Consider the following 12266-nt stretch of genomic DNA (forward strand, 5'->3'; position numbering starts at 1 on the left):
ACAGGCATGAGCCACCACACCTGGCCAGATATCTCTTAATACATGCTAAAGTGTGAGAACCACTGTTTTAAATATAGGAACTGTCCATAACCTCTAAGATTGAGTTTCAATTACAGAAACCCTGAGTTTCAATTATAGTTAGCAAGTAGATTCCAGTCATGAGATGAAAAGGTTAGACCTTTCTTGTCCCCAACTCTCCCCTCCCCTTCTTCTTATCACCTATAGGAGACTAAAACACTTGGACATAGAACAGTAGAATGTATTTTGTCTAAATCCCCTTTCCTTGCTTTTACCATCATTCTTTGAAAATTAATCAGCTGTTATTTTTACTGAACCCTGGTCACTAGCCCTTGTCCAAAATTCACATACATATTTTAGAAAAGAGTTGTTTGTAACAGATGCATTCATTCATTCAGCAAATACGTAGGTAGTGTGTTCGGTTTGGGGACTATAAACATGCAGAAAACCAGACATGATTCCTGCTCTCAGGTCTAGTGTGAAGGTAGACATTAATCACGTTATTTCAGAAACGTGTTATTTTAATAGTGGCAAATATTTAAAAGAGAGGTATATCATACTGTAAGAGCGTGGAGATTTAGTCTAGATGGGTGGTTGGGCAAGGAATTCCTGAGGAAGCATTGACGGATTGAGTCAAAATCTGAGGATGGAAAAAATTTTTATGGTGTGAATCACACAGTTCCTGGAGACTAAGGACTATTTTTAATATGATGTAGTTGCAAATGAAGGATCACAGTGTCTAAATCCCAGATTCCTGATTGGCACTGAAGTGAAGGCCATTTGGTGGAGGAGAAGGAGAATAGATTTTAGAGTCATGCAGAACTAGATTTGGTTTTCAGATCCATTATTTTCTATGTGAACCAAGACAGTTCAATTAACTTTTCTGGGACATGGTTTTGTGATCTTTAAATAGGGATGATGATAACATCTGTGGGACATTTCCTTTTTTGATAATTAAAAGAGAATTTATTTCTTGTAGACATGGGGTCTCACTATGTTGCTCAGACTGGTCTCAGACTCCTGGCCTCAGGTGATCATCCCAGCTCAGTCTCCCTAAGTGCTGGGATTATAGATACAAACCACTATACCTGGCCTTCTGTGGGGGCATTTCTTTTTTTTTCTTTTCTTTTTTTTTTTTTTTTTTGAGACGGAGTCTCGCTCTGTCGCCCAGGCTGGAGTGCAGCGGCCGGATCTCAGCTCACTGCAAGCTCCGCCTCCCGGGTTTATGCCATTCTCCTGCCTCAGCCTCCCGAGTAGCTGGGACTACAGGCGCCTGCCACCTCGCCCGGCTAGTTTTTTTGTATTTTTTAGTAGAGACGGGGTTTCACCGAGTTAGCCAGGATGGTCTCGATCTCCTGACTTCGTGATCCGCCCGTCTCGGCCTCCCAAAGTGCTGGGATTACAGGCTTGAGCCACTGCACCCGGCCTGTGGGGGCATTTCTTATGTGTGCATGCAGGGCATTCATTGCCCTCCCACAACTGAATCCTGGTCTTCCTCTGGGAACCACTCTTTTTTCAGTTTTCAATGCAAGTGGTTTGTGTGGGACTAACTGCATGTCTAGCTGGAAATACGGTGAGTAAAACACTTGTACTGGAACAATTGGAAAAGAAAAGTTTTCTCTGGGGCCGGTAAACTTTTGTAAGGCTTGAGCTGCCAGAGATCATGCCTGAGGGTGAAGTCAATTCAGAGGAAAGCAGAGCCAAGAGATTATATATATTGAGAGACAGAGGCTTGATAATATTGTTTGAGTCCTTGATCTAGCCATGACAGACGACTCTACAGTTAATTACTAGTTTAATTAGCTAACCAATACAATTCTTCCCCTTTTAAAACTTAAGGTTGTTTGGGTTGATATCTGCCATTTGCAACCAGAATATAAATATAAATGTCTTATAGAGCAATTGTGGAGTTGAGTGGCAAAAACAAACATTGAGAGCTACAAATTCTTCAACTACTCATATGTCTTACAATTCATTTTTGTGGTTAACTTATTTCAATATTGTATTCCCAGGTGACTACTACTGTATTCCAAGGCATTATATATTATCTAACAATATTTTATCTTGTTCTGATTTAGCTATTTTTCTGAAAGCTAGAACACAATTTTTGGTAACATTCTTAGTTGGGAATCAAAAACAGAGGAGCCATGTTGGTTCTGAGTAATTCAGTTCTAGAACATTCTTTTAAAAATGTTTTACTTAAAAATATTTTATTTCCACAGGTTTTTGAGGAACAGGTGGTATTCGGTTACACGAGTAAGTTCTTTAGTGGTGATTTGTGAGCTTTTGGTGCACCCATCTCCCTATCAGTATACACTGAACCCAGTTTGTAGTCTTTTATCCCTCACCCTTTTCCCACCCTTTCCTCCTGAGTCTCCAAAGTCCATCGTATTAGTCTTATGCCTTTGCATCATCATAGTTTAGCCCCCACTTATGACTGAGAACATTTGATGTTTGGTTTTCCATTCCTGAGTTACTTCACTTAGAATAATAGTCTCCAATCCCATCCAAATTGCTGCGAATGCCATTAATTCATTTCTTTTTATGGATGAGTAGTATTCCATCATATACATAACATTCTGTATGCATTGATCTCTTCGGGTGCCAGTCCTGTCTAAGTGCTTGGAGTTACTGAAGACACTTGCAATCAAAAGACCTGTGTTAGGTTTCTTTCTTTCTTTTCTTTTTTTTTTTTTTTTTTGAGACAAGTTCTCGCTTTGTTTCCCAGGCTGGAGTGCAGCGGCGGGATCTCGGCTCACTGCAAGCTCCGCCTCCTGGGTTCACATCATTCTCCTCCCTCAGCCTCCCAAGTAGCTGGGCATACAGGTGCCTGCCACCATGCCCGGCTAATTTTTTGTATTTTTAGTGGAGATGGGGTTTCACCATGTTAGCCAGGATGGTCTCGATCTCCTGAGCTCGTGACCTTGTGATCTGCCCGCCTTGGCCTCCCAAAGTGCTGGGATTACAAGCGTGAACCACTGCGCCTGGCCTGTGTTAGGTTTCATATTTGGCTGCTTATAAGCCATTGACCTTGCGCAGGCCACTTAGCCACTCTGAGCCTTAGTTTCCTCTAATGTGAAGTTGAGAAAAGCCTTGTCCTCACTGTAGTACAGAAAGGTTGTGAAGACCAGCTTGACGAACTTTGTAAACTCTAAGAAACCGTATAAATACAAGTGATTGTCCACATTATTAGAGGAACCACATAATATTACTGTTTGTATAGTGCTAAAATGGGGGGAAATGTCTCAGAAATTATTTGAACACCCATCAAAACAGTAGATTTTAACCAGAAATCTTTTTTTTTGAGACAGAATCTTCCTCTGTCACCCAGGCTGGAGTGCAGTGGAGTGATCTCGGCTCACTGTAACCTCCGCCTCCCGGGTTTAAGTGATTCTCCTGTTTCAGCCAACTGAGTAGCTGGGACTAAGGTGTGCGCCATCATGCCCAGCTAATTTTTGTATTTTTAGTAGAGACGGGGTTTCACCATGTTGCCTAGGCTGGTCTTGAACTCCTGACCTCGTGATCCACCTGACTCAGCCTCCCAAAGTGCTAGGATTACAGGCATGAGCCACCATGTTCGGCCACTGGAAATCTTTTGATCACAGAATAAAAATATTTTTTAAATAAGAAGATGATAGCATTAAGACTTTCTAACCTGATATGGGTGATAAGTTGGCCTGTTTTCACTGTTCTCCTTACACACACAGGGTGGGGCATTCTGGCTATCCAGCGGTGCTCTATGGAATTGGCACCTTTATCATTAGTGTTGATTTGGTCACATTAGAGTTACTAACAGTAGTAATCAATGTGCTTGGTTCTCGCCATGGACCCGAGGGTTTAGAACAAGGCCCCAGTAATTTCTTGACTCAGGGTACTGAAGGCTCATTTCCCCTTAATCTCTGGATTAGGGTTTGCAGCCAACCAAGTTTATAGGACATATATTGGAATTTCAAGGAACATGGCAAGAGGAGGCTTTATTATGCCATTTAAATATAGTCATCTATTTAGTTACTCTGATGCTTGGTTCCATAGAGAACATAAACTCTAAGATGGTGTCCTCTGAAGGGAATAAGACCTTTCATTTAAGCAGGATAATGACCTCCAAGGCAGTGTTTCTCCAAGGGTGGCCTTTGGACCACCTGCATCAGTATCTCCTGGGGTGCTTGTTATAAGTATGGATTACTGGGCCCCACCCCAGACTTACTGTATCAGAGTCTTCTGGATGGCACCTTGGGGATCTGCATTTTAAACAACACCTGATGCAGATGATCCAGGCCCACATTTACAGACACCATCTCATCGCACAGGAATGCTTGAATCTCTGGTACAGAAGCTCCTTGCGACTGCTTCATTCCCTTCACAGTTGGTAGGGCAGACTCTAGCCACATCTATAATAATTTTAGCTCTGATCCTTAAGAAATGGGAATTGCTACTTTGGTCCAGCACTCCTCTGAGTATGTCCTTTATCCCTGACTAGTAGAAAGTCCCTTTATAGCTAACATTTTGTTCCTAAAGACAGTAGCACTAATAGGAAATCTCAGTCAGGGAGAGTTTTAATTGTTACGTGTTATAAGCAAAAATGTAGACTCTATGTGTATATGTAGGAGATGAATTTTGAGGAGACTAATGTTGGATGTCCTCTCTTCACCTTTGTTGTTTTCAGACAATTTTCCTTGTTTTAAATCTAATGTATGAGATCATAATTGTGTTGGAAATTGTGTGCTCCTAGCTCTCTATATAAATACGTTCCATAAGATCTAACATCTGAATTGAAAGACACAAAGATTCAGTAAGTCACTTGGGTAGATATACTTTCTGTTTCGTGGTTTCCACACTGTTTTCCAGGGAGTTCCCTCTAAGGCTGCCCAGGAGCAGGGGCGGGGTTAGGGGAATCTTCCCCCTCTCCCAGAACCCACACCATTCTGCAAATTGAACCAGGGTGGTTCGCTGGGTTTCATGTTTGCATTTTGAGTTTCAAAGTAAGGGTTGGTGGCTAAAGAGAAACTGAAAATTGCTTGTATGTATGACTGAATTCAACATTGCATGCAGCTGTTGGGGGCCAGTTGTCACCACTTGGACTGACATCCTTTTCTTCAAACAACCTGGGACATTTTAGCTTCCTCTGAATTGGACCAGCACTGGCGCCTTGAACTTTCCTCCCGCAGCTCTGAGGGCATTGGGGTTGTTTCAAAGGGAGCATGTTTTTTTCATTATGATATTGATAAAGTGCTTCTAAATGTGGTCACTTAAATAGAGGAGAAGAAAAAAATGGGAATCATTTAAAAATAATGCAGTATTTTCTGGGTGTGCCAGCAAATTGCTTTTAGACATTGTCGTGGTGAATGGGACAAGAATTGAAAGAGAAGACCTGAGTTGTCACCCTGGCTCCCCCACTATCTTTGTGATGATGGGACTCTCATGTCACCTCTGTGTGTCACAGAGGTTGTTAAGGGAGAAATCTGATTCAGGCTGAAACAGATTTTTTGTGGGGGATGGATGTACCCAACATACCTTGACAGCTCTTTAAAGTTAATGAGAATCATATGTACATGAAAAATTTCACAGAATTCTGAACTTATTTTCTCCTGCCTTTCTAGGAAAGATACTGAACTTTAGATGAGAAGTACCCTTTTATGATTCTCAGAAGTGAGCACAGAACTTACTTTTTAGCTGCTGTGTGACTTTCATCTTCTCTTGGTAGAAGGCTCAGTGTGAAGGCTCTAAATACCTGTGTTCCAGTTGCCTGAAAAAATCATTCTCTCGCTTTTGGTTCTCCCTATACTTACTGTACAGACATGGCTTTACTGATGTTTTCCACACATTTCCTCTTGTTTTTCCTGAAGAGTTTCCTCTCCCGAAATAAGAGGTCATCTACTTCTTCTAAGTACTTAATCATATCAGAAGTTCTCAGAAATCTGAGAATGGTTGTCACCAGCCACTTCTCGGAGCACATGATCTCTTCTTTTTCAGCACCACCCAAGGTATTGCCTGAGTTTTTCTCCTCTCTCTTCCTTTTATTTTTCTCTTCCATGAACATTTCCTGACTGCCTGTGCCAGACACTGGGCTAGGGACTGTGTATGAGTGTGGTGGAGGAAAGAGGGAAGGACACAAAAAAGAATCAGAAACAAAACTGGTCCTGAAACTGCACAGTCTATCAGGGAGGCCAGGCATGCTCCCAAGTGATTCCAAGAGAGACTGCTGTGCCAAGTGCAATGAGAAGCACTGAGGGGCGAGAACCATGCATGACTCAGCACTGCTTTTTTGTTTTTGTTTTGTTTTTTTTTTAGACAGAGTCTCACTCTGTCTCCCAGGCTGGAGCGCAGTGGCGCAATCTCCACCTCCTGGGTTCAAGCAATTCTCCTGCCTCCACGTTCCCCGTAGCTGGGATTACAGGCACAAGCCAGCATGCCTGGCTAGTTTTTGTATTTTTAGTAGAGATGGATTTTCACCATGTTGCCCAGGCTGGTCTCAAACTCCTGAACTCAAGTGATCCGCCCACCTCCGCCTCTCAAAGTGCTGGGATTACAGGCGTGAGCCACTGCTCCTGGCCAGCACCGTCTCTTTTGATGTGTCTTGTCTTCCCATTTACATTGTATGCTCTTTAAAGTGGATACCAGTTATTTTTACCTTCCCAGTATCCATTTCTCCTTCTGGTAATGGCATCCTGATTTTGCATGAAAGACTATCCAGTGGGACTGTCAATCCAAGTGCCACCCATTCTTCCTGCTAAAAGTTGGGAGTGAACCAGGTTGGACTAAACCAATTCTCCCTCTGCGAAATTTGACCCTCAAGGAGAGATGCAAGGATAGAAAGTGGTCAGAGCCAGTCTGTCTCATGACCACACCAGCAGCACTGGCCATGGTTCCAGGACTTGTGATGGTTAATATAAGGTGTCCACTTGGTTGGATTGAAGGATGCCTAGATGGCTGGTGGAGTACTATTTCTGGGTGTGTCTGTGAGGGTGTTGCCAGAGAAGACTGACAGTTGAGTTGGTGGCCTAGGAGAGGAAGACCCATATCCAGTGTAGATGGACACCATCCAATCAGCTGCCAGTGCAGCTAGAACGAAACAGGCGGAAGGAGGTGGGATAAGTTTGTTTGCTGAGTCTTCAGGCTTTCATCTTTCTTCCCTGCTACATGGTTCCTTTTGTTCCTAATGCCCTTGGGCATCAGACTCCAGGTGCTTTGGCCTTTATACACTGGGACTTGTACCAGTGGCTTGCTGGGGGCTCTTGGGCCTTTGGCCTCAGACTGAAGGCTGTACTGTTGGCTTCCTTTGTTTTTAGGTTTTCAGACTCAGAATAAGCCACTACCAACTTCTTTCTTCCCCAGTTTGCAGACAGCCAATTGTGTGGCTTGGCCTTGTAATCATGTGAGCCAGTTCTCCCTAATAAATGCCCTTTCTTATATACATATATCCTATTGGTTCTCTCCCTCTGGAGAAGCCTAACACAACTTGGATTTCTGGAACTATGCTGGCCCTGTTCTTAACATGGATGGGTAATTCAGACTTTTTCACAATTCTATGAGTTAACTCCAAAGCCTTCCATAGATTCATTTTTTAAACCTTAATTAGCTTGAGTCTATTTCTGCTGTTTGCATATGTAGAACTCTAACAGATTCCTTTCTGGGAGCTAAATACCAGACCTTAGTTCTTCTCTATGTCCTCTCAATGTGCTCCACACAAAGTAGGTGCTGAATAAATATTGGTCAGTTAATAGTCTAAGGAAATGTACTGCAAGCTAAAATAGCTTCAATTGCTTAGCCATGCATTATTTTAATTATTTTTTTTGGAGACGGAGTTTTGCTCTTGTTGCCCAGGCTGGAATGCAATGGCACAGTCTCAGCTCACTGCAACCTCCACCTCCCTGGTCAAGTGATTCTCCTGGCTCAGCCTCCCTAGTAGCTGGGATTACAAGCATGCACCACCACGCCTGGCTAATTTTTTGTACTATTACTAGAGACAGGGTTTCACCATGTTGGCAAGGCTAGTCTTGAACTCCTGATCTCAGGTGATCCACCCGCCTCGGCCTCCCAAAGTGCTGGAATTACAGGCGTGAGCCACCACACCTGGCAACCACGGGTTATTTTGAGGGATGGGCATCATTCCAAAATGTTCTTTGTGGCTAAATCACTTTAAGGTTTTGTTCTACCCTACAACAATATTGAAAGCAAAGATTACCTCTTGCTTATTAGAGTCAGAGAGCTGCATTTTGCCTTAGTGGCACAGCAGAGACTTAAGTAGATCTATAGACGGTCTAGTCTTAGAAGTTCAGAGTTGGTGGAACCCTCAAGGTCATTTAGACCTAAAAGGGAGTTGCTGTATAGTCAGGTCTCCGAGTATAAAGTACTCTAAATATTGGTAGCACTCTAAATATTAATCCTGGTCAAGTAACCCAATAAGCACCTTTGTCACTCAGTTACAAGTTGACTCACTTTGTGAAATCTTTCAGAGTATAGCATAAATTAGATTTCTGCAAATTGAATTATAGTTTAAATGCTCCGGTGGAGTCTGAAAATTAAAAAGAGGCACTGGAAAATTTCTTTGTAAACCGAAAAATCCTGATGCAAAAAATAAATACCCCTCCCCAACCAAAAAGATGGGATCTTTCAAGGACAGGTATTACTATTTCTGGAAAAAAATTTAAGAAATGCTCAACAGTAAAGATATTATTTATATATGACTAATGTATTAACATCAATATCTGCATCTACATCCATATATACAGATGTTCCCTGCAGTATTAAGAATAGTCTAAATTGGGAAAGTCTAGAAGTCTATCCAAAAGGGAAAAGTTTACAGATATTAGAGCCAGAGTTATGTGTGTAAACATTGAAGGTATCTAAATAACTTGTGTGGAAAAAGCAAGTTGCAGAACAACTTGAAGAATTTGGTTTGTTTAAGTTAAAAAAAAAATCTTTTTTTTACTTTACTAAGTTTACTAGAAACATTTATTCTAGATATTAAACATAGTTACGGGACATTGGCTAAGACTTTTGGAAGCACCAGGCACCAAGAAGAGTAGAGCACTCCCACACAGATGATTCAAATTCAAACACACTAAATAATAAAATAGAGGCAAAAAGTCCAACTAAATTCTGACTTTACTTATAATGCCTATCTCAGTTCTTTTCAAAATGCTACATTGTTTTCAGCCGAAGTCAATGTCCCTGTAGCCCTCACTTGGCATGAGCTTGCTCCCTCCTGGAATCCTTCATCCCTGGCAGGAGACCAGGCAGGGGTGGGAGTCTACTCTCCCCGACTTATCTCACATACTTCTGTATTGTTTGAATTAAAAAATTATGAGTATCCATTAATTTTTTAAAAATTTAAAGTGATATAAAAATAGAGAATAGAGCACAAGGGAGCCCTTTGGGTACTGGAAATGTTCCGTATCCTCCTCTGAATGGTGGTTACATGGATATATGTAAAAATTCATTGTGCTAAATGCATGAGCTCTGTGTATTTTATTAAAGTTATACTCAGTTAAAAAGCATTCATTCATTCTAGCAAATCTTTAATACCGATGTCTCTTAAGACTGATATTATTAGAGTTGAAGAGTTAGTTACCTGCACCAATACAAAAAACCTTTTCTTCCATCTCTTCCAGACATTCTTACCGATGGCCCATAAATACCTAAGGGAAAGGAGAAAGACCAGAGCTGCATTAATGCATGAGTAAGTGAATTGTTGAACACACTTTGCCATGAAGCTTGGTACTTATAAACAAGGAAATGCACATGGCTCAGGAACAGGGCACAGATTTTGGAGCCTGTGGTTAAGCATAAGCAACAGCAAGCACTGTTCACTTCCACTTACAGGAGGAATTGAGGCCTATTGTGAGACTTAGACTCCTTGACTGATTCCAGAAAGCACCCTGGAAAATGTTATGCTGCAACTTAATTTGTGTATGTGCTGAAAGTCTTTTAGGTAGGGGAACTCCTGAAAGACACTGCACACAAAAGAAAAAAGAGGGTGCTAAATCTCACAACTCTTTTGCCTCTTGTCAAGTTTCATTCAGGAAAACCTTCCCTTGTTTTCTTTTGCTGTATTGCAGGTGTATTACTGGGAGAAATGCAGGTACATTACAGGGAGGAAGTTCCAAGTCAACACAGGAAGTTCTCCCCACTTCCTTCCTCCTTCTCCAAAAGCTCTTCTGTTGAAAGAAATTATTTTTTTATACAGGAAAATAAAATAAAAAGGAGGGTTGAGAACTATAGAGGCAGAGCTCAAAGCTATCTGGATATGTTAAGATAAGTATTACTGTTTTTTTTTTTTTTTTTTTTTTTTTGAGGCAGAGTTTCACTCGTTTCCCAGGCTGGAGTGCAATGGTGCGATCTCAGCTCACCGCAAACTCCTCCTCCTGGGTTTAAGTGATTTTCCTGCCTCAGCCTCCCAAGTAGCTGGGATTACAGGGATGTGCCACCATGCCTGGCTAATTTTGTATTTTTAGTAGAGATGGAGTTTCACCATTTTCGTCAGGCTGGTCTCAAACTCCTGACCTCAGTTGATCCATCCACCTCGGTCTCCCAAAGTGCTGGGATTACAGGTGTGAGCCACCGCGCCTGGCCTAAGATCAGTATTACTAATCAATTCATGTATTATCCTATCTGCTTTGTGGATTGTTACATATTGAACTGGCACCGATCTAGGAATCGAGGCTGGCATTTTTCAGGCTCTATCCAACTAAGAAAGGAGAGATCTGGTCATACTGAAATACATTCAAATACTAACTGAGTTCTAAAACTGGCTTTACCTGTTTACTGTCATCAATACCCACTGGAAAACTTCCAAATCCTCACTTCACCTCAAATCAGACAGAATTTCTGCTTTGGAACATAATGAAGAATTCACCTAATTAAAATTTTTCCTGCCTGACAAATATCAGGGGCCCTTAAGAGTGGCTGGCAGCCAAAATCTACTCAGACCTTCAAGCCAGAAATCCAGGAGTCATCCTGGGTCCTTCTGTTTCTTCATCCTTATTCCTCAGTAGCCAAGTGCAGTTGAGTTTTTACCTCCTGGGGAGTTCCTCACGGCTCCGTCTTCCCTCTTCCCACTTCCACTATTTTAGTCCCCACCCACACTTTTTGCTTCCATGGACAATTATAGAGGAACCTCTTAATTGGTTTCAGGGACACGAGAATGATTTTCATCCTATTCCTGGAAATGAGACAGAGCTTACCACCTGCAAATCTTATCATGCCTTTTCCATGCTAAAATTCCTTCAGTGCCTACCCCCTTCCCCTGCCATTTATATGAAAGGTGCCTCAAACTTTGGCCTCTTACATTTCATTTTCATGATTGGTCCCACATCTGTTCACCTGTTCTATTGATTTACTTGATATTTTTCTTCAAATTAACTTACTTAACATGAATACATTTATTTTGAAAAAGAAACTATATTATATGCTTGATATACTAATTATACATTATGTAGCACACATTAAAATACATAAATGATTACATTTGTCCCTCAGCATCTACAGGGAATTGGTTCCAGGACCCCTGCAGACACCAAAATCCACAGATGCTCAAGTCCGTTACATAAAATGGTGTAGTATTTGCATATAACCTAAGCACATCCTTTTTAAAAAATTTTTTTTTCTTTTTTTGAGATGGAGTCGCACTCCGTCACCCAGCCTGGAGTGCAATGGCATGATTTCCTCACTGCAACCTCCACCTCCTGGGTTCAAGCGATTCTCCTGCCTCAGCCTCCTGAGTAGCTGGGATTACAGATGTGTACCACCATGCCTGGCTAATTTTTGTTATTTTTAGTAGAGATGGGGTTTCACCATGTTGACCAGGCTGGTCTCGAACTCTTGACCTCAGTTGATCTGCCTGCCTCGGCCTCCCAAAGTGCTGGGATTACAGGCATGAGACACCTCACCTGGCCCCTCCCATATATATTAAATCATCTCTAGAGTGCCTATAATACGTTGTACAATGTAAATACTATGTAAATAGTTGTTCTACTGTATTATTTTAAATTCACATTACTTTTTATTATGGTATTTTTATTTTTCATTGTTTCCCCCCCCCCCAAATATTTCCCTTCCATGGTTGGTTGATTTCTCAGATGTAGAACCTGTGGATAGGGAAGGCCAATTATATCTGATCCATGCTCGTCTGTATATCATTAAAACGATCTAGTGTACTATCAGTGGCATGAATGCACTCGGGAAAACCTTAGCCTATAGGGACAAAGTCCAGCGTCTTGACCTAGCCTAAAAAACTTTTCATTTTCCAT

General features: G+C 41.6%; 1 protein-coding gene across 14 annotated transcripts in view; it reads right to left on the minus strand.

Moving 5' to 3' along the window:
* The window catches only part of CADPS (calcium dependent secretion activator), a 492502-nt gene that overhangs the window by 165806 nt on the left and 314430 nt on the right, over positions 1-12266 (minus strand). For all 14 annotated transcript variants that reach the window (XM_030927221.1, XM_030927190.1, XM_030927201.1 and 11 more), the window contains one exon: positions 9590-9656. In XM_030927221.1, the coding sequence (XP_030783081.1) occupies positions 9590-9656 (67 nt within the window). The remainder of the gene's footprint in view (positions 1-9589; positions 9657-12266) is intronic.

This window comes from Rhinopithecus roxellana, chromosome 1, assembly GCF_007565055.1.
Source record: "Rhinopithecus roxellana isolate Shanxi Qingling chromosome 1, ASM756505v1, whole genome shotgun sequence".
NCBI classification, from domain to species: domain Eukaryota; kingdom Metazoa; phylum Chordata; class Mammalia; order Primates; family Cercopithecidae; genus Rhinopithecus; species Rhinopithecus roxellana.